The sequence below is a fragment of the Apteryx rowi genome, unplaced genomic scaffold, assembly GCF_003343035.1.
Source record: "Apteryx rowi isolate R43461 unplaced genomic scaffold, aptRow1 scaffold_48, whole genome shotgun sequence".
NCBI lineage: Eukaryota > Metazoa > Chordata > Aves > Apterygiformes > Apterygidae > Apteryx > Apteryx rowi.
In genome coordinates, this window is record NW_020450738.1 from 2,788,195 (window position 1) to 2,814,397 (window position 26,203).

The 26,203-nt window shown below is 36.2% G+C and overlaps 2 protein-coding genes across 6 annotated transcripts in view; one reads left to right on the forward strand and one right to left on the reverse strand.

Moving 5' to 3' along the window:
* The window catches only part of AIMP1 (aminoacyl tRNA synthetase complex interacting multifunctional protein 1), a 41,849-nt gene extending 23,964 nt beyond the window's left edge, over positions 1 to 17,885 (forward strand). For all 5 annotated transcript variants that reach the window (XM_026078359.1, XM_026078362.1, XM_026078361.1 and 2 more), the window contains 4 exons: positions 1,302 to 1,460; positions 3,562 to 3,773; positions 9,635 to 9,803; positions 17,636 to 17,885. In XM_026078359.1, coding sequence (XP_025934144.1) covers positions 1,302 to 1,460; positions 3,562 to 3,773; positions 9,635 to 9,803; positions 17,636 to 17,802 — 707 coding nt within the window. In that variant the 3' untranslated portion in view covers positions 17,803 to 17,885. The remainder of the gene's footprint in view (positions 1 to 1,301; positions 1,461 to 3,561; positions 3,774 to 9,634; positions 9,804 to 17,635) is intronic.
* Positions 17,886 to 17,987: 102 nt separating this feature from the next.
* Positions 17,988 to 23,475, reverse strand: GIMD1 (GIMAP family P-loop NTPase domain containing 1). Its single transcript, XM_026078363.1, has 2 exons — positions 23,009 to 23,475; positions 17,988 to 20,092 (listed from the first exon to the last, which is right to left on the reverse strand). Exons 1-2 carry the CDS (start codon positions 23,447 to 23,449, stop codon positions 19,820 to 19,822), a joined length of 714 nt encoding a protein of 237 aa, XP_025934148.1. The 5' UTR covers positions 23,450 to 23,475; the 3' UTR covers positions 17,988 to 19,819.
* Between the last annotated feature and the right edge of the window lie 2,728 nt (positions 23,476 to 26,203).

Here is a 26,203-nt window from a genome sequence, read left to right on the forward strand (position 1 = left end):
ATGTAATTCATGCAAGTAAGTTTAGTGTTGAAGAGAACAAGTATGAACAAACTGCAATTCTTCAGGAAGGTTACTAAATGTAACTTGAGGTTACGTTGGAAGTCTAACTAGAATACTGCATACCATATTCTAATTTAAAAATTATTCCAACAGATTTGTTACAGAGCACGTGCTGATAGATGGCTGTCTTATTTTGGAAGCAGCTGTTAATTAGGAAACATCATTTACTAGAGGTGTTTCTCCCATGGCAGAAACCCTTCAAAGGGTTGATTATAAAAAAAAAAATATTGAGCATTTGCATTAATGATTTGGGAGTAATTCTGATCTCTCCTCTGGGTGCAAGAACTGGCAGAGTACTAACTACTAAAAAGGTAACGCAATGGCACAGAATTATGTCCSTTTTTTTTGGTAAATGTTGCCATTCAGACAGAATTTTTTGCAAAAACAAATGGATATAGAACTGTGCGTTTAGGTGAAAGAAATGCTTAAGTGTGAAAAGAAGAATATAGAACGCTGTAGAAAGCGTGCAGAATGGAGAACTGTATGTATAGTAGTAGCACTGGAAGGATTTGTCAGTCAGTTATTGATGATGATTTCCCAGTACAGTGCTGTGGGAAAAAGCACTAATGAGATTATTTGAAGAGTAGAAAGTAGAAGGGAGGTGATTCTTAYGCTTTTATCTGGTGAGGTAGATCCTGAGGTGGTATCCAGAATTCTATGTCAGCCGTTTAAAAAGAAATAAGAAAATGTGGAGAATTTTTGGAAGGAAAGTGAGAATGCAACATATAGTTTTACAGCTGTAGGTAGATAATTTCTTAGAATGAGATCATTCAAGCTCAGTTTCATTAGTTAATCTGAAAGAAGAGCTGAGGAGTGATCTGACTACAATATAAAAATTATTTCATAGGACAGGGAGAAAATTACAGAATAGTTTACAGTATGACAAGAGCTTGTGGCTAGAAACTGAAGCCAGACAAATAAAAATGAGAAATAAGGAGTTGAATAGCAAAGATAAATAGATACTGGAATAAACAAGAAAGAGTGGTGGGTTTTTTTAATGCATTTTCTTATACTTAGCGTTCTTTTACGTTTAAAAAATGGATAGTCAAAGGCATTGTCCTTAACTGATCAGAATAATCATATATAGACTGAATTCTGAGGTATGTTTTGTATTGTTCTTTACCACTCAGCAGTTGTAGTTGTTTAGGTATTTTAAGCAAAATTTTCTGTGCTTTCTACTTAAAATGTCATATCGTTCAAAGTCTTAGTACCCCTTCTAATTTCTGTATTTTTAATTTTAGTAAAACAAATTGCAGTTCCTCCTGGTACAACCATTTCTCCAGCTTTGTTTTCGGAAGATGTTTCACAGCCTGCAGCAGTCACATCCTCTCCTGGTCCCAAAGATCAAATTAAAGGTGAAGATGAAGAAAAGAAAAAGAAGGAAAAAGCAGAAAAAAGAGGTATTTCTGTTTTCTTAACTGTAGTTGACAGTTACGGGATTTAATTTATGGAACTGCTTTTACATCATTCTGGGGACAGAAAAAAAACAGTTAAAATAGACAAAGTAGGAAGTCACATGCTATGTCTTAAAATCTCGGAAATACATGAAGCTAATGAAGGCCATCAAGCAAGCTGTAGACTCTTACTTAAGTGGGATACTTGCCAGATTTGTTTTAATGTGGCCGAACTCCTTTGTTTTAAAAAAAAAAGGGGGGGGGGGAAGGACGCAGTGTTGAGAGGTTTTTTTGGCAGACTGGATAACTCCCTGTTCCGAGTCTTAGTTGTTAGATTTTTTTGTTCCTGCCATGGAAACAGTTCAAGCAAAAGCCCAAAGACCAGCTCAGAAAAATATGTTGTAAGATGTAGTAGCGTAACATACCACTAAAGGAAGAGTGCTAAATTGATTTTCTGCATCCTGTAAATATGCTGCTCTTTTTTTTTTCCTGCGAAATTCTTACAGGCAGTGAAATTTAACAGTCTGATCAGATCCATCCATGTCAAGACTGTGATTAAGAGGAATTATTGGGGAAATGACATAGGTGGATAGCATACTCTGGTTTGGCAACAGGGAGGAAATGTAGGAGAAGGGTATCTAGGTTTTCTAACACATTTCATTCTGTTTGTCTCTTTTTTAGCTATCTCTGTTGACTTAATGGGGTTAACAAACGCTATTAAGAGAGGAAAATATATAAGAATTGGTTATATTTGCAGAAAAGTACAGGTTCCTATCTGGTAACTTAAAATTGCCTCTTACAATCATTCTCTTATGCAAATTATTATCAATTTACTGTGAATGGATTTGTACAGCTTTTCAGAATGGGAATATTATGGTGATATGACACTGTAATTCTTGATTTTTCTAATGAGATGTATGCAGGGTCATAAACTATTTCATCTTCTTCAGTGTGCTGCAACCTTGAACCTCTGGTTCAGGTTTTCTTCAGTTATTGTATATCCCTATTTTATACTGTAGATTAATAAAACCCAGTCATAAATGCTAACACTTATTTATCAYACATGAGTTGAAATATTTTTGAAGAGCTGTTGCTTATGTTAAATACTGCCTTTTTTTTTTTTTTTCCCAATCTTTGAACATATGATTTAATTTCAATCTTGTGCTGGAGCAATGGTAAATGAGTCACATTAGCTGCTGTGTCCACTTTTGTTTTTGCTTCCTAAAGACAGGAGTTTAGTTAACTGCAGCTACCTAATATGTAAGCTTTCTTGGATGAAAAAATAACAGAATACACTCATTTTAAGTAAACACTTGTTACACATATCTTAATCCCCTAGAGATTGTTATTCATTAAACAAATTATGAATGTCTTCTAAACAAGGCAGTCTTACATATAAAATGGTGTAATTAGCTAATCTTGAAAGAAATATCTAAATAAGCCAAAGAAGAACGTTACTTCACTTCTGTTTTATACCGTACAGCTTGTATAGGTGATAGGGATCCATTGCATTGCCATTAGTTAATTACTGCTCATCATTAGGAAGCTCCTACACTTTTGTATTTGTGAAGTAAAGAATGGTAGCTACAGTCATCTTGAAGGATTGCTTTGCAACGGTAATGCAGCAGTTGCAGTGATTTGGCAGTGCCCACAKTTGGGAGCTGCTGTTGAGCACGAGTAATCTGATGACTTGTGACTTTCTAGTTTCCATTTGCTGGTGAAACACCAGGGCTAGGCTTACTGGTAATTGCTAATTGTTAAAACAATAGTGTCAGGCTTGTTGACGGGGCTTTTTTTAGATCATATATGTCACTTTCACATGTATTAGCTACATTTAAAGTCAGGATGACTTCATTTTACAAGCAATAAAAACAGCTCTGTTCTAAGGCAGTACTACTTGTAGTAACAATCTAACTTGCAGTGTGTAAGGTAATTCTTTTCTGGAAACTAGTAGTAGAAGTGTTAACTCTCTTCACTTTGTCTATATTTTACACTGAATTTGCACTTCATTCTGAGATTGTAGCATGGTCTTCCCTTGCAAATAGTCATATACATGATTTTATGTTATTTTTTATGTTTATTTTTTGAACTAAACTTCCTTCATTAGGTGAAAAGAAGGAAAAGAAACAGCAGCCAGCTGCTGGAAGTAGTGACTCGAAACCTGTAGATGTTTCTCGTCTGGATCTTCGTGTTGGCTGTATCATAACTGCTGAAAAGCACCCGGATGCAGACTCTCTGTATGTTGAACAGGTGGATGTTGGTGAAGCGAGCCCAAGGACTGTTGTCAGTGGTTTAGTGAAACATGTTCCTCTGGATCAGGTATTAACAAAAGTATTTTCTGATAACCTTTCCCTTCCTAAAGTATCTCTATGACCTTCAGCTTTTTATACAGTGTGTTTTCATTCAATTAAAAGATTTTTTTTTTTACAGTCGTGAAAACAAAAGCAAAACTGTAGGTGGGAAAGGGCTTAAGAACATCCCCAAAATGGAGAAGGATGCATGCACTTCCTCCTCCCTCCTCCCCCCACCCCGTCACTTTTATCTCCTTGTGGTGCTTTTGTCCTGGGGTGCTATTCTGACTCCTCTCTGAAGCCTTTGGTACAGAGCACTCCTAAACCTAACAGGTCTCACCCCTCCCTTTAGGTTCTTACTATGTAGTGGAGAATCTGTAACAACTTTTTTGCTGCCGTCCAGACTTTTGAAATCTTTGCTTTCCAACTGACATTATACATCAGTGAAGTGTTTGATATGTGGAGTAAAGATCAGGTAAATTTAACTTTGAGAACTAGCTGGCACTGAGTGGACAACTGCTGTGGAATACAAAACACATATTTGCACTTTTTCAGCTGGAATGGACTGTCTGCCTCCTATCTTTTTTCAGTTGGTACACTTGTATGTTTAAGAGAGACTTTCATGGTTTATTGTAGAACAACCTGAGACTTCGAGACTGCATTCTCCTTATACACCTCTTCTAGAGGGTTATTAGGAAGGGAGGAATTGACTGAAGGCTTCTTCCACAGTCAGTGCAGGCTTGGCAAATAAAGAAAAGATGTACAGACCAACTGCAAAGCTGTTTGTGAAGCAATTGATAGTGGTGTGGAAATGTTGCATTTTTTTTCAAGTGCGTTTTTGATCCCTACTCCCACCCTCTCCCCATGGTAAGACTGCAAATGTAGGAGGCAGTTAAAATTGTGATTGTGGTTTTACAATAAAGTAAGTTACTGAACTGGGAAGAAAAATGACTGACTACACTAACTCTTCTGTGAACTGCACTGACCACTCGGTRGTATCCAGTTACTGGATTTGCAGTGGGCACAAATTCAAATTGCTCGTTATTAGCAGTCTGTTGCCAAGATAGAATAGTAAAAAATAATCATCTTAAAAGCCTTCCTAAATAAACTGGTGAATATAAAGTGTACAGAATGTAGAGACAAGTCTTTTCTATTGAACCTGTTTTCAGGTTAGAAAAAATAATCCAGAGGACTCTAACAGAGAATTAGGAATCATTCTTTTATATATTCCTTGTGAACAATTAGTTGTGTGTCTGGCTTAGGTTTTGCCAAGTCTTCATTAGACAATAAATTCTTTGAGGCCAGCTTCTATCTTTTTGAAATGTTTAGAAATGTGAGGCCCTAGCCTGTGACTACTGCCATATAAATAAAAATGTACATTTCAGATGTGCCTACACCAAGTATAAGAAACAATTCTCCAAAAACTCAGCTATTTATGACTGCAGTGGTAGTATCGCAGTTTTGCAGGATGAAGTATCCGTGTATCATCTGACTAGACTTTTGGTTAGGAGGCACAGCATGCACTTGCATTAACATTTCAATATGCAATGCAGGTTGTTCATAAGTGTGAAAACTTTTTGTATTCCCACTTTGTATGCTGTACGGTGTGTTTTTGTGCACCACTGATGCATAGATAAGCATTTCTTGATGAAGCTAAGTTGTMAGTTGCCTGCTTGGGTGTCATGTATAGATGCATGCGTTGTCAGTAATAGGCATGAGGTACTGAAACATGAAGTGGACCACATCAGTGCTGAGCTCTTTCAGCAGTGACTGGGGACAAACAAACAAGAAGATTCTGAAACATCTGCAGAAGTTGTCAACTCTTCTGCCACTGCTTTTGGCTTTTTGAAGAGCATCTGTGTTTGACCTTCTTGGGCAACCAAGACCTTTCTTGGGCAATAGTTCCTGAAATTCAAGCAATTCTCAAGTGAGCTTTAATCCCCCCCGAATCCCATTTGACCTAAAAGAGCCTCACATCAGTAATTGGAAGTGATCACAAACCAAGGACTAAGAATGCAGGACAAGTAGCTTAAGAGACTCTTTCAGAACTTAGCAGGAAGAAAGAGACCACAGACAATGTCCAGGAGCACCATCCTTTCTGAGAGGATGCATTACAGCTGCATCTGTTATGAACTATGTGTTCTGATTTATATAGCAGAAACTAACTTTTTCTTCCCATTTAGATGGCTTCAATTTTTTCTTTCCAGATCTTTTTTTTAAAGGTTAGCATTGTCCACTCAGACATTGGAAAATGGTATTGGGATTAGTATTTTTCTTTTTTTTAACTAGAATGCTAGTCATATTCTTTATACGTATTCTTGATCTTCTAATCTTTGTCTAGTCTACAGGAAAAAATGTTTTCTGTAAATCATAAAGAGATTCATGTGTGCAGTGACTTCAGCATGAGCAACTGTAAAATTCATGGCAGTTGCTCTGTAATATAATGCACTTTTCCTTTTTAAAGCAAAACAGTTTTCCACTGCTTTTGTAGCATTACACTTCAAGGCTATATTAAATACTACTTTGTTCCTTTTTGGATAGGAAAAGAATAGAAATATCTGTGCAACCAAGTTTGTGGTTTGTGTATTATGTTTGCTGGCAAACTTTAGATCCAGACAAGTGCATAATAAATTGAGAAGGGCTTTTTGTTGTTGTTGGCATTGCAGCTCACTCTGCTTTTAAAACAATCAGTGTGTTGGTTTTAACTTGTATTCACTAGCCATTATATGCTGTCACAGTACCTCACTTTGATGTATAGAGGGATAGTTAGTTGGTAATCAATTACACAGGTGACTTCAAGGCTCACCTAAGGAAAAGAGCAATTTAATACTTGTTCCTCAAGGATGAGCTCTTGTTTTTCTCTATGACAAACACCTGTACTAAATTTTTCTGTTTTGTTTTTCTTTTTCTGTTTGCTTGCTTGCTTGCTTGATTTCTGTTTTTTCCCCATGCTTTCCCCTTCATTCTATCAGCATGTTTGGAAAACTTACTGTTTTACTCTGGATCTGAGATATCCTTGTGTCCAGCCAAAGAAATTGATTGAGTTTCTGCAAAAAATGCTGGTTGTTGCAGCTTCTCAACAGTCTAGTTGTCAGTTTTGAAGTTCCTGGATTCTGGAAGCAAAAGGTTTGGGTCTTTAGAAAACCAGTTGAAGTCGTCATTATTTCAAGTAGATAACATTTGAATTTCCTTTGCTTACTCTCAGCTCATTTTATGTATCAAGCACCTCTTAATATGCAAAAGCCTTATCAGCTCCCTTGTGGACACAGGCTTGATATTGTTTGTGTCATTTAAGTGTAGCGATTTGCCCTGTTGTTCTTAACCAGAACTTTCCTTACTGCAAGATAACATATGTACAAGGAAACATATGCACAAGGAAACTGTCTATCTGTGTCCCCTTCAGCCGTATTTCAGTAGTGCTCTGTGTTTGTTATAGAACTTTTCTTGTACTGGGAAAGGGAGTCAGTTTTCTTCCAATTTTCTCTCTACTCAATCTTATCTATCTGTCAGTAAACACTCCAATTTATTTTACACCTGCTTCTGAAAAAATAGAATATCTTTTTTGTTCCTCTAATTTATAGGGTTACAGATAGAGGCCATGAATGTCACTACTGAATCTCACTCTTTATAGCTGATGCATTTAGGTGTTTTATTTATCAGCTATTATAAAAGACCTCATAGGAGCAAGTCAGAATGGCAGAGATCATATTCTTGTCTGGTTTGTAAATACTTACTTTTGAAGGGTTTTTTTTGCACTTATTATGCATAAGTCCACAGGATTTACCATTTTAATTCAGGTCACGTTTTCTGAAAACATCACAATAAATCTCTTCCATAAGAATAAGCAAAACTAATTTTAAAAAATCCCAACGCTTTAGAGATCCATTCCCATGTGTATTGATGTTCAATTACAGCATAGCGGATTAACAACTTTCAATTTGAAGGTTTCTGAGCATTTTAAAGTATGATTCTCCATACTCAAACTGGTTAAAATGAACTTACAATAAAATAGTATGGGGATTTTTTTGAACCATCTATTTTTATAAAGTTCTGAGTGAAGATGTCAGAGAAACTTAAAGTATTATAATGAACTCTCCCATTGTCATTAAGCATTTATTGGGTCTAGTTGCTGGGTTTTTTTCCTCTCTACCTAGGGAATTGTCATTTTTCTGAAGATGGTTTAAAACTTGAGCTATTTGAAATAAAAAGGGAAAAAAACACTTGAATGGTAATTTTTTTTATAAAAACAAATTCTAGTTTTTACTAAAAAAAAAAAAAAAAGTCCTGTGGGATTTCTTACCATTTACCATTTTTCTGTGAAATCAATGCACGTAGTTTAGGAATAGAGCAGTTTGTCAAAAGCATTTTAAGATCATTTAATTTAAAGGTCAAGCATTTAAGGTAATTCCTGGTAAAAATGATGATATAATATATATGTTTGAAATGTTGATAAATATTGCTTAATTCTGTAATGTGTAACTTCTCATACAGAAATCTTATTGAGCATTGTGATTGGAGAATGGGTTTGACTCTAGCTGTTTTTTGTTGTTGTTGTTGTTTCCCCCCAGCGTTAATTTGATGAAGATGACTATTGCAATTTCTATATTGATGTGATCTGCTTTTCTCAGTTGTAAAATCTGAAATATAAAAGTGATCCTCCAAAGTCCAGAATTTTTTCCAGTTAGTCAAACCTAGAGTTGAGTACCAAACACAACTGTGTTTCTTTTATTCTATATATCCATTTGCAAATTGTTGTTCAGTGCTAGGTTATATCAAAAACTCTCTCTTTGGGATGTAAGATAATCTATAACTACTGATGTTTTACAATAATTTCGTTGGTTTTGTGGGGATTTATTTCCATAGCAGTAGCCTAAGAAATGAAAGTTTTTTCAGTCAATGGTCTGCCTTGAAATTTGTGTGAGATCAAGCATATATTCAGGCTATCGTTTTTCATTTTAACTGCTTAGTTTCAGAGATTTGTATTTTATTTTCTTTAAATGTTATACTTGGAAAATATTCAGTAATCAAAATATTTAATCATATGAGTTTTAATAAATATTACTCTTGCAGTTTTACTTAAAGTTATAGCTTAATTAATGTACAAAGATTGAAATCTAGAAATATTTATGGATGTGTATGTATGCATTAGGAGTATGGCAATTAAGGCATTCTCTCTCTGTCTTTTGAGACAGTTCTGGGTTTAACTTCTATTCAATTTAAAAGTGTGGTTTGTTTTCTAGTGTAAAATGTTGCTGTGTCCTCTAACAAAGTGTGGTTTCTCTGGTTTACCATTGCCATTTTACTAACTTACAACAACAAGGGAAGAAACCTGTCTTTACAGTTTTGCACTAGCAATTTGCTGTGCACAGTTTGTACAGCCATTCTCAGTGTATCAAAAAATTCTTAGCATTTGGGCTAAATTAGAAGATACACAAGTAGCTCACTTTGCATCTTAAATTGTAAACCACCTGTACATTTTCAGTACACAGAACTCCTAGCATTGTTTGTAGAGTGTTTTTTTTTTTAATGGAAATCCTTTCCTAATCGTACAACATTGAAAGTGGATTGAAGTGGTGATCTAAAGATGGAACATGGGTGAAATGTTGGAAGTTTTTGGATCTCTGAATTGCATATTTTGTATCACTGTGATAAGTTTGTCACAGTTCACTCTTTACTCTSTTTTGAGTATTTGTTGAACAGCTCTCAAACGGCTTAAATGTTAATTGCTACTAGTATGCAAACATTAAAATTTTGTATCTATTGTTGTATGCTTCTTTCACAAATGTTAAGATCCCTTCTTTGTAATTCTTTTGTTATAGTTAAGTAATTGTAGTCCCCCAAAGCATATGGCATATGAGTACTTATGTCCTTTTGTTTTCCTCCCCCAAGATGCAGAATCGGATGGCAATACTACTCTGTAACTTGAAGCCTGCAAAGATGAGAGGAGTAGTATCTCAAGCAATGGTGATGTGTGCCAGCTCCCCCGAGAAAGTGGAAATTTTGGCTCCCCCACCAGGGGCAGTACCTGGGGAAAGAATCTCTTTTGAAGGTTTTCCTGGTAAGCAGTAGGTATTTGGGAAGTGGGGAAATTGCAAGAAACAGCTGACCTTTGCCAAGGTGACCTCAATGTTGATGCAGATAAAACAGTATTTTAGTTGCTTTTTTTTTTTTTTTTGGTTGGAATTTTCTGAATTAGTAATATTAAAACTTTCTTTTAATTATTAACATGCTGGAATTCTGTAAATAAAACATTGAAAATATTTATCTCCGAGGCAAAACTTGAAAGATACAGAGAAATAACTATAACTCTAAGAAGTTAAATAGTGCTTTCATATAAAATTACCCACTTTTTTGAAGCTTAAGTATGAATAGTTATATCTGCTTTGCAAATGTATGAGCAAACATATTTGTGCTTTGCAAGTTACAATAAGCAACTGTAAGACAGAAAAGTCAACTGCGTTGCCCAGTGGCTCAGTGTAAGTAAGTGAGAAAGTAATAAAGTCCTGATTTCAGGTCTTTACCCTTAAATAAACATGTTAAAACTTGAGCTAAGCTTTTTTTGGAGGAGGATGGTGTTGTGGGAGAGGGGCATCTCCTATTTATGAGAGGAACATAGGATATTCAAAATACCAGTTATTTTTTGGAAATAACTTTTGGGGTCCCCAAAGAAAGGCACTGGAGTTTTTTCCATTTAAAAAAAAAAGTATTAATGCTTATTTTTCAGAATATAAATAAGAAAATAACCAAATCTCAATTTTATCACGAGATGATTTTTCTCTGTTTTTCCCTCCCCTTCCCCTCAACACCCTGCCTCAGCCCAGCTATTAAAACAAATCAGAATTTGTGACTCTGCATACTGTTAAGTCAAATAAGCATCATGGATGTAGCATAATAATGAATGCTTCCCTCCTGCCCCAGATGATGTTTCATTATTCTGACAGGGTGAATGGGAGATGTTCGGGTTCAGCTTCTCCAGTTGCTCTCTTCAGCTCTGTCAATAAAGATGCTGGTTTATTATCTCTGTCATGGTTTCAAGTTATGCTAAGAAAAGATGGCCTATAACTACCAATTTTTGCCATATTGAGAGGACTTGTATGTATGTTGTGCCTATAACACATATGTGTACTTCTGTTTTCTACATAGAATCATACCAACCTTTTTAAGATACTGTGCCTTTGGCACTTTCCAGCTGTGGGGTAGTGTTTTTATTTATTAACCACTTGGCAAACTGAATGCTTCTTGAACACATCTGTATAAAATACCTTTCATATAGGTACTTTTCAAGATTGAAACTCTGATACCCATAAAAATAATTTAGTTGGTGTATCATTAAGGAAGCAACAGTCTACCCAGGTGTTTTTGAAGGAGGAGGAAAGCTCAGTTTGCTGTGATTTAACGCTGTGATTGAAAACAATACTGTGTTTAAGAAGGAACTTAGTCCTGCAGCATTTTTTATTTTCACTTTTCTGTACTTAAAATATACCAAGCTTGCTAGCTGAGATGCAGAATTGGTTAGGTGGATGCGTATAGCCTGCACTGAATTCTGGAAAGCTTCTACAATTGGCTAAACTACAGCAGTAATCACTCTTCACTTTTAATTGGTTATCACCTATCTATGAATAAAGTTAGATAATCTGTCAGGTGTGCCTTCTATTGCACGAGGTAATGCATCCATATTACTTTCTGCCATTGAATAAATGGGCATGCAAGAGAATACATCAACCTCTTGATTTATTCCTCTAGAATAAACCCTGCTAGCAGATAAGCCCTGCAGAATAAGGAACAAGTCAACCTTAGCGTATGGATTTTTTTCTTTTTTTTTTTTTGTCTAAGACATACCATTACTCCAAATTCATATCTCAATGTCTTTTATCTGACATTTGAAAATATAAGAGCTGATAGTAGTGCTGTTCAGCTGTGTTATCCAGCATATCTGCTCTTGCACATGAGGACTAATGAGGTATGTTTTATCAAAATAATTAAATTATTTAACTCTGTGGTTAGAGTTCCAAAAACCTCTTCCTAGAGAAAATAGTTTATAGCAACATTTTTTTTTTTTAATTATTCCCAGGTGTTAAGGTATACTGATACTCTGTAGACTTTTGATTCTAAAAAGATGTAGAATAAGCTAAACGTGGTGTAAAAGCTTTACTTGAGAACCAAACTTATGGCCTCCAGCCTGTGATATAAGGTTTTGTACACTTTACAGCTAATTCCTTCTGATAGGGAGCCAAAGACATTCATGGAGCTTTGATAAGAGCCAAATGAAGGCTTTTACAACCCATTAGTACCCATTAGTAGAGCAGTATATTTCCTAGAATTCTGATAGTGAAATAGGAGGAGAAGCTGAAAACAGCTTTATTTGAAAGGTATGACTTTGAGAGTTCTAAGGAAGATACTTGCATCCGCAGCAGTTACTCATTGGCAGAAATACCTGATTTATAATAAGATAACTGGCATATAATGGCATAAGCATGAATAAAGTCATGCATATAATAGTAATAGGTTGGAGGGATTTTTAAGAATGACTTATGTGCAAGAGCTCACACAGGATCCAAATGAGATACTGACGCAAGTTAGGATATTTCAATAGGTTTATTTTTTTATAGAGACAGGGAACTTATTATTAGTACCTGAGAGCCAAGCAAGAAAAGGACTCCTATGTGGTGGGCATCGTAAAATTAGTTGTTGGTCTCTGTCCCCAAAAGTTTGTTCTAAATGCGTGATGGGGATGAATATTAGGAATGCATAGCTTTAAATAGGATGCAGGCTCTAAAATGTGATGAGGAAGGTAAAAGGAGTAGAGGAGGGATGCTTGTGGTGGTTTTAGTTTACAAAAAGTTTCAGCTTTTCTATGTCTGATTAAATTGGCTGGAGTCTGTTCACCATATTCCTTTCTGCGCTTCTTTTTGTGAGGTTTTAAGGCAAGAGGAATTACAGAGTTGGGGGGAGAGAGCCTTAGGTCTGCAGTTCTGGCTCCTGATGGTCCTATAGCAAAGTGAGGCATTGGATGCCTCAGTAACTACTTCAAAAACAAAAAACAAACAACCTTCTCTCCCCTCCCCCCCCCAACCAAARAAGCACAGTTCTGATCAGTAAATAAAAACAAATCGTTGAAAATACAGATACTTGAGCAGCTATCTAGAGCTGTGCTGGGAAAGTCACTTCATGGGCAGTCTGTCTAAAATGCTGGTAGATAAATGCCAAATCCTACTGAATCAATCTGCTTTAATGAGAGCCTGATGGAGTCATGCAGTCGCTCTTCCTGTTGACGATGATATCGGTGTTTAAATCAGCTAGTTAACTAATAATCGCATGTAACAGTTTTATTGGATTTGTTGTTAATGAGCTGTTGGTTGAGGCCTCATTTCTTGGAGACAGTGGATCATCTAAATAAGGTAGGGTTGAAGAGAATTTATTTACTGTGTCACATAAATACATTTGTAAAATATTGACAGTCTTGTTAAATATTATTAGATTTTAATACTTAAGGACTGTAGGATTTATGACTTTTTTCCCTAAAATTTATAAGACTGATTAAGATCTCTAAATGATAGTAGGTAATACACAGTCTGCTAGTCTGAGTGCTGGGATTAGCATTTGTAGTTATTGCCTAACAGTATAATGTCTGTCCTACTAAAAATAGTTAAATAAAATCTATAATTTTAAACAGAGGTTTTTTAAGACTTGTAGTTTTATTACCTTGCAGTGAGTAAAAAAGAGTGGGGAAGAAACAACACAAACAGCATTAGTGGATGGAGACTGTAAAATCAGACTGATATCTACTGTAACTTAATTTCTTGTATACTTTACTTTTGCAAGCTGCCTTTATAAACTAAGATATTGACATTGCTCATTGTTAGGGGTTTGGTTTGCTTTGTTTTCTTTATTTCTTAGTATTGTTGCCACTTACCTTCCTGTCCAAGTCATTAACAGCTTCTGTTTTTCTTTTTTTTTTTTTTCTTCCCTCAAGCTTTTTGGTTTCTGAACATTCTCCTTTCTAAAGGACTTTTTTTTTTCCTGAGGAAAAACCTGGGAGATTAAAAAACTAAGTTCCTTTTAATTTTAGTGGGACTGCATATCTGTATCTTCCACATGGCTTTTATGTGTTAGTCTCATACCCTTAGCTGCTGTCTCCTCAGAGGCAATCTGGCACACTGATACCATTATCGAGAATGTAGAATCYGCACTATTTCAGATGACAATTAATCATAATGCTTAATTATAACCATTTATATTCTGATATATATATWTTTTTTTCAGAGCAGTTTTAAACCATAAGCATTCAGTTTGAGTCATTGAGATGAAAATAGAAAGGACAGCTGGGTCTGATTTTAGTTTGAAATATGAAAGCCCATGAAGCAACAGGAGCAGCAACAGTAAAGCTGCTCTAAAACACACACAGCTGTCTGAAGTCAAGCAGCCTGGACTCAAGTTATTTTTAAACCTACGCTCTTCCACCATATAAAATATTCATGAGATACAGGCTAATTTTCTTTGTTGTTCATTTTAGTTAAAGCAAACACAGGCTATCTTGCTTCAAACTAATTGATCTTTTTTCCTGAAGAAACTTAAGTTTTCTCAGAATCCTCTTCAGTGCCTTAGAGGAAGAAAGGTTTGATAAAGAGTGCTGTTGCCTGGAGGAGACTATTTTTTTTCCCTTTGTTTAATGCCATTGTCCTTGGGAGAGCTATAACAAAGTGTATGATACCAAAAAATCTGCTTTATGCTGTAATACATGAAGCTTTGAGACACAGTGGGGTTTTTTGAATTAAAAACTTTATCAAATGTATATCCAACTTCAGTGGGAATCTGTGGGAGACTCTTCATGAGTCTGACTCATACAAGCCATAATAAAATTCTGCCTCGTGTATGTACATACTATACTTTCCCACACCATAATTGCCATAAGACAGCAATTTTTGGAGTTTTCATGGCTTACTGTGAAATCTTCCTTCTAGTAGCAGTGTAATTGATGCTTTGATAAAATTTTTCCATGCAAGTAGTGCCGCAGGAACCACAAATTTGTTGCACAGGTTATATGATTAAGTACTAGATCTGGTCTAAAAATTCCTGGCATTTCAGTTAAAACTAGCTCTAAAAAATAAATGGTGCTAAAGCTGAAATGCAGTTGGTCTGTATATGGCAGGTTTCTTTTTGATTAAAGCTTTGGTGTATGGATGCTTTGCTTCAGTGGAAGCTATGTTGCATAGTGGAATAAGTGATGTTGACGTTTCCTAAAGTCACACTTCTGTTCTAGAGTTTTTTTGTTTGTTTGTTTTTTTGTTGTTTCTTTTTTTTTAAGGGTAAACTGGTATGTATTGTCTTAAGCTGCTTTAGTGATACTAGATCTTACCTTCTGGTCTCCTTTTGCATTGGGATAGATTCTTTCCTAAGTTACTGAGCTTTTACTGAATAGAAAGGTTTCTTGCTTATTATGAGAACTTCTCTCTGTCATATTTAAACTGCTAGGCCAAATGACTTATTTAACAAAATTTGGGACCTTTGGTTCTTTTTTCTCTTATGTAAAAAGGGCAGGAAGCTCATTAAATCACTGCAAGTTTTATTTTTTTTTATTTATAGATACCCTTCTAAAGAATATTTTCTGGGAGAAAGGAATGTGATGAGGGGAAGGCAAAAGAAATTGCACAGCTTAGAGCTCTGGTAGTATTTAAAACTGGTGCCTATGCTAATCTAATATGAGTTCACCACAGTTCCCAAGGGAGCTTGACGTGGGATTCCAAAGAAACTTATTAACATCCAGAACATGTTTTTTATAATAGAAGTCAGGTTTTGGTCTTATAAAAAGCAAGTGAATTTTTTCAGCATTTTGGGAGGGGGAARGAAATGCACAATGGATCGTTTAAAATTCCGTTAAATGATTTTATTAGTCTGTGTGTATTCACTTTGGTCTAAATCCAAGTCTGTCTTTGTTCATGAACTTTAGTATTGAACAGGATTCTTATTTTTGTGAAAATACCCAATTAGCTCTGAGTATTTAGGTTATTAATGGTAGTAGTGTTTTTCTTTTAAATATTAAGTACGCTGCCGTGGTGAAATAACTTGACTGCATTATTGAATCTTTCTCTGGCAAGGCTAGCCTGCTTAACAGAGATATTTGCTCTGCTGCTTTTTTTTGTACAGTTACAGATAGCTACAGAAGTTACAAACCCAGCTGCAGGCTGAAGTAGCTGACTTTTGCAAGCACTGAGAACATGAGTAGACTGAATCACTGAAAATGCTGAAAGGAGGAAAAATAACAAGGCAGGCTGGAATCACAGGACTTTGCTTATCCACCTGTTGGTCATCCAGTCAAGAATACACCAAGCAGTAACAAATTTCAGCCAACTATTAGAAAAGCATATCTCAAAATCCCTGTTGTGTTACAGTATTTCAGCCTGAGTCACAGGGGGGATTGAGTAGTGGAAGATGAGAGTACTTGGCATTCTGCTTTGGAGAAACTTTGTCATTTCTCCTTGAGAAACTTGTAGCTTCTTTGAGAAGATCTCAGGGAGGATCTGTTCATATCATATATGGACTGACTTAATTTCTCCTACACACTGGAATTTGTTACTTGATTCTTGTTTTTCCTGAAACTTAAGATTTCAGTTATATTGGCAGAATGGAGCCAAAGTGGCACTCCTAGAAAGTAAAAATATTCTGTTGATATTCTATATCAGCAATGAAATAGAATGGGGTTCCCTTGCAGGATTTAAATGTGCCCTGATTATATTAAAACAAGCCATGTATTTTTTTCATTTGTCTTGCCTGTGTTACACACAAGGGGTTAAAAGTACTTGACTGCATTATGATTAAGTAACTTTGTTTAATGAAATCTTGTTTTACTTTAAGAGGATCTGCATTTTATTAGAATTTAGAAATGAAATTCGCTTGACCTTGGAAAAGAAAACAAATGGTACAGTGGATTGGCTGTCTTGCTTTATCTAGATTATGTTGGCAGGCAGTATAAAACAACAGCGAGAGAGCTCATTTAGATTAGTTTTTTGGTTACTCTATTTTGCATTTCATGCCTATTTAAAAAAAAAATAGGAAGGGTATTTTGACTCTGAAATACTCCACTATTGTGAATAATTTGTTAACAGTATTTCAAAGCTTTAGTAGAAGAAATCTACATTTTGTGGTCATTAAAGATCTTGAAGTAGCCAGATTTCCTAATGTAGTTATGTTCTCGATACCTCTGGGGAGTAGATAGCTTACCATGGTGTACACATGAAAACCGGGAACTGAGGCATATAGAGACTGAGGCCAAAAGTACAAGTTGGCCTCTAATAGTACAGTTGTTTTAGGCTTCAGAGCTTGTCTCCAAATGGTTCAAAAAGTAGCAGAACCATGTTGAAACTTAGGACTCAAATTGTATGTCACCACCCTAACATTGGACTATTCTTGTCTAACTTCCATATTTCTCAGCTGTAAGGGTACCTGCCATAATTCACTTAATGCAAATTACTTCTGAAATGTCATTAATTCCTAAACTTACGATTCAGACAAACCTGTGTCTCCGTGAGTAATGTGCTTTTATGATCAGTGTCTACTCAATTCTTAGGAATCCTTTTGGTCTTTCTTAAATTTTGTAATCCAACAACTAGCACTGGTTTGATTTCTTCCTTTTGACAGGATTTGTGGTCTGTTAAGTGCTTACAACCCTTTTTTGCCCCTGAAAGATCAGCATCTAGAGAAAGGATCAAGAGACGTTTCCTAGTCCTATAATACAGTTCAGATTAAAGTTTTCACTTTGAGACTTGCAGTTAATAATCTTCCCTTTCAGAGTGCAGTGATACTATGTGTGCTCTCACAGACATGTATGTACACATAGCTCTTGCCCTGCCTTCTGTATTGTGTGCTATTAGGTTGTTCTCTGTTTTTAAACAGGAGATCCTGAGAAGGAGCTTAATCCCAAGAAGAAGATTTGGGAGCAAATCCAACCAGACCTTCATACCAATGACCAGTGTGTTGCTACGTACAAAGGAGTTCCGTTTGAAGTGAGAGGGAAAGGAGTCTGCTGTGCAGAGACCATGGCAAACAGTGGAATTAAATAAATGGTTATTAGAAGGTTTTTCAGATGTCGAAATGGAAAGTAATGCAAGCACAATAAAGACATGAATATATTGCCCCTCCCAAATGCATGGCTAATTCCTTTTTTTGTTTGATTCCTTTATCAGAGATACTGAATGTGTTATGCCTACAAGATTTTCACACCTCACTGATTACCCATGCTTACTGTCTTTGAGGTTAAGTATTATCAACAGTCATTAACTATTTAGTGTTTAAGACTTAATTGCCAAGGCTTGTTCATGGTAGATCTAGAGGGTGTATAAGGAGGCAAACATGTTCTCTGGACAGCTAAAAGGTTCTGAGAATCTACTAAGCAAAACCATCTCAGGAAGGAAAACTTTTTGCCRTGTTCCTTGCGTGCTAACCTCTGTTCAAGAGGTGCAAGACTGACTAATAGTTGGTCGCTGAAGACCRCAGTCATCTTTACTCCTCTTGTCATCTTTCTGTAGTTTCGCTCCCCTTCTCCCAAATGCTTTTCAGATATTATAAGCCTTGCAACTCTGTTCTTGGCTGTACTGTCTGAGTAGTCTGCAGACTTCACTAATATGAAGATTAAAGTATGACCCTTTATGCTCTAAGATATGCAAATGGACATACTTCTCATATTTCCACAGTTAAACTGTTATAATTTAAATAAAATCAAAGCTGTCACTTTGCTAATGTAATTCTTGGCTCTCACCTCTTCCACCTAGAGATTTCTTTTTAAATGACAAATAAATACTAATAAGTAGTGGATATAGAGAATAGATTGCCAAACAGTTAGTAAATTAAAAAAAAAAAAAAAGTCAGTTGCTAGTGCCAGAAACAAATATAAGACAAATTGATTTTTGGTTTTAAAATCTTTATAAGCAATATTTTATACAAGAGATACTGTAGTGTAAAAGAAATAGCTTCTTCAGTTCTTACAGTTTGAATTAATCTATAATAAAATAGTACAAGTAGTCACAGTTGGTATGATAATAGCTTCAAATTACTTTTTGTGATTCCTGACCCTTAGTAATTTGAAAAGAACCATTTTAGATCAATTTACAATAAACCTTTTAAGTAACTATTTAGAGGTAGTTCAGGTGTTTTAGCATCTAATGTTTAATGGTCTGCTGTCTAACTACTGAAACAGTAAGCACTTTTCTAACCACTGAAATGAAATAAATGGATTTCTTAGTCACTCTGAATTTCCCAGGCTTTGAGCTTCATCCAGTAAGCTGGGAGAGAAAACAAATGACATGGATATAAAATTAAAAGGAACAGGCATAAAAGAAGAGATAACAGATTCCTTTTTGGAATGAGTTTTGTGTGTGCCTATATACTTAACTGTGCTATTTTTTCATGCATCTGGGAATAAGCAATAGTAATTAGTTCTTTCAAATGTGCCAAATAATATTAAGCACATGGGAGCTATTTTAACTGCCTTGTAAACTGCGTATCCAGTAATGTTTTATTAAACAAAATTCTTGAAGTTTAAACTCTCAATTCTAATTAATTTTGAATCAAGGTAGGAAAATATTTTTACATAACTCCTAGCTTTTAATATTGGAAAGTTCTTTACAAACTCTGGGCTTCAGAGAAACTTCTGCTTGGAAGAGTACAGAACTGAGCACTAAATTAAGAGGTTCCCTTTCCCCTTACAGTGCCACAGCCCCATCTGAAATCGTGTACATATTTTACTTTTTTTTTCCACCCCAGATCTGTGTCCCGTATGGGCTGCAATATACAATCTGCTGTACTGTAATGTCTCATTTGTGACTACACACATATTAGGAGCATGATTATAGCACTACCTTGATCTGGTTTTTGTAGTTGAAGCAAGGAGTCTGGATGCAGCAGTACAAGGAAGGTGGTTAGTTTGGTATACGTACTAAAGAAAGATTTCCAACTGTATGTTAAAAGGTGAAAATATTCGGTATGGGTGTGGACTGTACTGATTGCCGACTTTTAGGGGTTTATTTCTATTACATGTTATGTACAATAGAAAATAGATAAATGAGCACCTGAAAGCTAATCTTATTCCTTTGTGTGTTTAAGTAGAAGCAGCTGATAATTATTTTTTCTTATAAAATTCAAGAGCTTTCTTAAGATGTTAGCTCTCTCCTCTTTAATTATGCTCTTCTGGTTGTCTAGGAAAATGTATTTGTGCTGTACTGAGCTCAAAAGTGACAACAGGGTACTTGAGGCACTGTGCAAGTAAGTGTCCTCACTGAATCCAGCCTCTTCTGCCTTGTCTGCATGAGTAAGTAAAACTGCAGTGAAATCCTTCCATGTGGGTCCCAGAAGTTCCTGTAATGAAAAACAAATCTTAAATAGTTATCTTTTCTTGTTTCTTTTCCCTGCTCCCACCTCATATACTTATGTATTAACAGAAGAGTGTGTTCTGTTCTTGGCAGCAGTCAAGTTCATGCTATCTGAGTTGCTGAAATTTCTGGGGGTTTTGACCTTCAAAGACATTGACAATCACTTTAGTGGAAATAGGTGGTCATGCTGTACAGGCAGTTCTCTGTTCTCTTAATGCAGATGTTAATAGAGATTTTTGGATTAAAAAAAGGTCTATGTAAATAAGGAAAATGGTTGTTGTGTAGCTAAGTTACACATCATTGTAAAAAAACCTGAATTTCAAGTAGTTTAAATTAGTAGTTTTCCACTTATCTATATTTCTACACTTTTTGCTCAGCTCTTGAAAAAACTTTTAAAAATCACTATGTGCTGAAAAAGTGAATCATGAATTTTTATGTAGCCCCAATCTGCAATCTAGCTGTATCACGTAAAACTGTAGTTATTCTTAGCAGTTAAGGAAAGATACAAATCAAATGCATCAAATTAAATGATGAACCACAGAGGTTGTATTTAATTGATGTGGTTCATCTGATGGAGAGGGACTGGAGAAAACAAGCTGCTTTTTTTTATTAGTGTGTACAGAAAATGCTCACATGAATAAGAGAGTTGGTTTTAATTTTTCAATTACTACTGTAGTTGCAATCATGCTAACTACTGTGTGTGTGTGACAACAAACCTATTTTAGTAATAAAGTCTATCTTGCTATGGCCTGAACAACCATATAACCTAAATAAGTTTTATCAAACCACTTTAAAGGATGTCTTCCTATTCTAAGAAATTTAGGAAGTTAGAAGAACCTAATATATTGACAGCAATTAATCTGTTTTGGATGCTAGGGGTGGAAAAAATAAAACCCTTCCCTACAAAACAGATATTTGCTATATTTTGGCATAACTGTTAGCCTTACAGTAAGCCTTCTGCTAACTGCAGGGAGGGGAAATACAATATATAAAAACGAATGGTCATGCTGTCTAAGGAAGTGTTCAGGTATTGGTTTTAGGAAGAGAGAATAATGCCTTGATTTGCTCAGGATTCAGATAAGTCAGCGCTAATGTTCCCAAAATCAGTATGTGATCCCTTGCCACTCTCTCAATTTATTAGGCTATGAAGTAAAAAATCCAGAGAGATTTAAATACCAGTAGCCTGTGTGGATTATCGATATACCATCCCTAATATGCAGAGAATTATTGCAAGAACTCCTGATAGCTAATGGTGGTCCTCATGCTAGATTCTTTTTGGAATGACATATTCATGAGTAACCATTACTGTTTATTTTCCAGGACCCCACTAGCTGTCCTGTCCCATTTGTTAGTGGCTAATGAAATTATTATAGCATCTGGGCTCTTAAGGGTAAAACGGCTAAAAAGACAACCATTACATAAGCTGAGAGCCAGTTACAATCTTGAAAGAGAAGTAGCAGGGTTGCTTTCTCATTGTCTTTTAACATGCTTTATTTCCTTTCCAGCAGAGGTTTTTAAAGCCCAACTTAAAGAGAAAACGTATTCTGGCATCTCTTATACTTTTAATTCCCAGGTGGACTTGATCCAAAAGCATCTCAAACTGGGAGCATGATGGTTTTTCATTGGATCAGAGTAAAAATATTTGAGGAAAATACTGCTCTCTCTTAAATACCATGAAGTATAGATAGATGGAGAACCACGTAAGGAAGAGAGTGATGCTGAGAACAAATATATTTAAACTGGCAATGAGTAAAAGCGTGCTGAAAACTAGAACCAAGTTTCTAACTCTCAGAAAAGCAAGGTTTAGCCTACCAACAGGGAGTTATTGGGAGGAAAGGAAGAACAACTCACATTTCGCAAGTTATGTGTATGACTGTACTTTGCCGGTTGCACCAGGTGATAAGATTTGATGCACCAGGAAGTCTCTTCTAGTCTTACAGGTTTTTAGAAAGTTCATTCCTATAATACACAGATACTGTGCTGAGTGTAATGTACGGACTTTGAGAATAATGAAGGAAATGCTTTGTTTCTTTGTAAAGCATATGAATGAGCCTGGTTTGTCTGATCAGGTAGATGAACTGAACAGTATCCCTTTGCTGGCTTCTTCTTCAAAGAAGTGTATTCATGGAAATGAGAAATTTCTGATTGAAAAGGACAAGAAAGCCATTCAAATTTCTGTCTTTCTCCTACACATCTCATCCACTTCCAAAAATATTTTGCCCCAGAATTTCAAAATATTTGCTTTCAGTCAGTTATGCTAGAAATTTTCCTTAGCCAAAGTAAATTTATTGTAACTTTCTAGTTTTTTTTTTTTTTTTTTTTTTTTGAACAGATACAGCAGTAGTGACAGTGCAGGACAGATTGCCGAGCATCCTAAACCCTTGTCCCAGTCACAGATCTTCTGCATGATTTTGGACCCGTCATTCCCTGCTTTGGTCAGTATTCTTTCCTATAGAAAGTATATTAGAGTGAGGTAACTTGACTTTTACTTCAAATAGCACTTCTCCTCAGCAGAGCTAGATTTGCCATGATAACTTTTAAATGTAACTCCTGAGAGAAAAGCTTATTTTAATAGGTAAATTAGATTCCTAAATTCCTTTATGCTGAGTCCAAGTACAGTAAATACCAGTTCTTACCTCTCTTTTCTCAGATTTAGTGTAAATGTAACTATGACATGCAGGGTTGGAGTTCTGAATGGAATATGTTTTGACCTCTGGCTTGGAAAGTGTTCCAATTTTCAGATGTACTTTTCTATTTTACTTTTGCAGTTAACTCTTCCATAGAGTTCCATAGAGGAACAAGTAAAGCAGTTAACTTCCATAGTTGTCTTCTATTTTTACCTGAAGACAAAAGAGTTGCAGTTATGGCAGAGATGGCTGTTTGTTTATTTATTTGTTGTTACCTGGATGAACTGAATTGTGTGATCATTTTCATCAGGACACAGAGGCAAGTCAGCCCTCAGGACCAAAAGAGCTAGATGTAGGCCTTCTCTGAAGTGTTGAGCCAGGGCTGTTCTCACTTTGTGTTGCACCTGCTCTTTGCTCAGACTGCTGTGGGGGTAGCTTGGAGTGTCAAGTACTCGAACRCGGAGAGCTAGCTCACAGCCGTTTCTTCGTATAATCCCTGAAATGCGACTGCTGCGTCTAAGGCTGCAACATGTAGTCACAGAGCTTGGGGAGAGATGACTTTCGAAGTCGYAGCTGCCCAGCAGTCTGTTCCCAGCAGCACTTTTACCAGTCTGAGTTCTTCCAAGCACAAGAAGGTTGATGGTCATCTCATTGCTCTCTGCCATTGTGTATGCTTTTATCCACAAACCTGTCATTAAGTGAAGAACAAATAACATGAGCTATTTCAGCTAGCAACTTTGAAAAAAATATGCACAAGAATGGCAAAATTCAGTGTTTTTGAGTGCCTTTTCCTGCCTGAAATGTTTAAGGAGAGCATAGTGTGGATAAGCAGTCACCACAACACGTACACTTCTGTCTGATCCAAGGACAGATCTTCATCTGGTGTCCTTCTCCAGCCTACTGCTTAGGAGTAGTGAGACTCCATGGAAGGTGTCACAGCTATGAGACCGTAGCCTAACAGACTGATCAGTGTAGCGCCTACACTGGAAGAACTGGGAGAAAGTCAGATATAACAAGAGTTTGAGGAACAGGTAAAGCAAATATGCACTAAGGAGATGCAACAAAGAAGGGAGGGAAAGGAGAAGCTGGGAATCAACTGAGGAAAGGAGCATTGGCATGCAGGGAATGACTATGAAAAGGAGAAAAAACAGAGGAGGAAGAAGAGAATAGTGAAAAATGTGTGTTGTTATGAAACAACCACGTTTCCAGAAGTAAATCTTTACCTGTTTAAAAAAAAAGAATGGTCTGGGAAAAGTAGCCTATCTTGTACAAAGCACTTTTTCACAGCAGAGAACAGCTTAGAGTATGTCTGTCTTCAGCTACAAATAAAGTTGAAATAGACAATGATCCAAAAGGGTTTTCTGATGCAGATAGCTATAGGAAGTTGTTTTAATGAAACAAGAAGACCTGAAATAGCCAATGCTCCAGATCCTAACCCCAGTCCAAACTGAGACTCTGGAAACTTTTACAATCTTTTAGACTGCTGTGGCACACCTAGTGTGAAAGAAAGCATAGACTGGTGGATGGAGAAGAGAGATGTGAGTATTATTTCCAGTTACTATAACTGGTCATAAATAAACCCTCTCATTCTTTTTCATCTTTCTTTTCTGTAATCTAATATCTGAAGGGGTTTTGCTGCACATTAATTGTCTAGCAGGAATATTGGTTGTTTAAATAAATTCAGAGATGTTTGAGATGGAAGCCTATATTGGGGAATAAGTAGTTGATTTTAAGTTATCAATGGCGCCTGAAACTTTGGAAAGATTATTTGAGCTATTATGTTTATGTAGTTTTAGAGAGATTATGGATAATTTTAGAATCATCCTGGGATTGCCTATGATTGTTTAATTTATTTAGATTCTTGCATGTGCAGTTCAGGATTTCTCCCTCATATTAAATCCATGCCCAAATTAATCTAATTTCAGCAAGAGGTCAAACATGGGAGAGTTACTTAATTAACATATTTTTGTTACAGACAGTATTGAATTCTGTACATGATGGTTTTCCTTACAGAATTTACAGCGTACAAAGCAAGAATATTTCAATGATCAATTCCCTGTTTTTAAAAGAGAATACCAGTGTATTCCTGTTAACAAAAAGGCGCCTTATTGAAGTGGATGTCTTCAGTAATTTGTCAGTCTAGATGTGCTTTGTATTAATTCTCTGTAACATAATARTATTACTTTAGATGGACATGCATTCATGTATTCCCTTTTTAATTCTGTACTGCTTTTTATCATCATTAAGGATTTTTTTTTCCTTTTTTCCTATATGCAGTCTAAAGTCCTTAGATTAATTTCATATGCTGTCACTTACCTTATTCTCCCTTAAGTTCTTCTTTTGTTCAGACTTCATTCATACACCATTTGTCCTGAATAATAAAAGTTCATACGTGAACTTTGAAACTAATAGTGGCAACGTACCACAGTGAGACTGTTACGCACACATTARTCTGGTTAATCTGTTACTGATAGATCCTCATCCAGTTGGTATGTTTGGTCAGTAATTGAACTGTCTATTAATTTTTTGCTAGTTACCTGCAGATACAGTTTTTTGCAATCGCTTTAGAGATTGTGTGAAGTTGGTATGTATGAAAGTTATGTAAGTCTACCACCAGTTTTGTATGAGAGTTTAATATGAGAGTGGAGGTAGCGGGATTAGATTCAGTGCTGTGTATTCTTGAATGTGTGTTCATCTGTGTGTGTGACAGTGCGTATGCACTTACAATGAAATAATTGCGATGTTTTCAAAGCATGATTTAAACCTAATTCAGACGTAAAGCTGTTTGCCTAACAAACAGTAATGGATTAAAATACGGAAGTTATTTGTGAATCAGCAAAAAACCTGCAGGTTTGCACCATTGCCAGTTATGCGCAGCAGCTGTTAGCTAGATAGCCACGATCCTTCCTGTTAGCGCAATACCTTTCTTTCACAAAGCTTCATTCTTTGCTATGCTGTGGTAGCATTAAAACTCGGGGTGAAAAGACCCTTCAGAAAGGGCCTATCACTTGCTTTTTAGACATTTAGACATTTTCCTGCAAGGGGGAAGTACTTCTGTGCCTTAACAGAAAATGAATCTAAATTAGTGCTTTAATAACTGGGTTATAGTAATAGAACAAAAGACTGGAGCGAGCCCTGCGTGTCTGTTCGCAAGGGAAGGTTGAGATGCCGCCTCTCGGACTGTAAATGCCAGGTGAGTGGGTGGGTGTTCACTCCAAGGGAGTTAAGATRTCCGTCGTTATGGGCAGCACAAGAGCCTGGTACACATGCTGTCTATGGTGAGGAGAAAAGAGGAAGGCGCTTTCCAGAGCCCAGGGATATTGTCATCCAAAATGTAGCTTTATGTGGGAGCTTGTGAGTTTACTGCAATGCCAGGGCTGCTCCTGCCCGCTCCAGCAACGGAGTGAGATTTAGTTCCTCTAAAAGCCTCGTCTCCCACTGCGGTGCCACAAGCACAGCCAGTGTTTTGG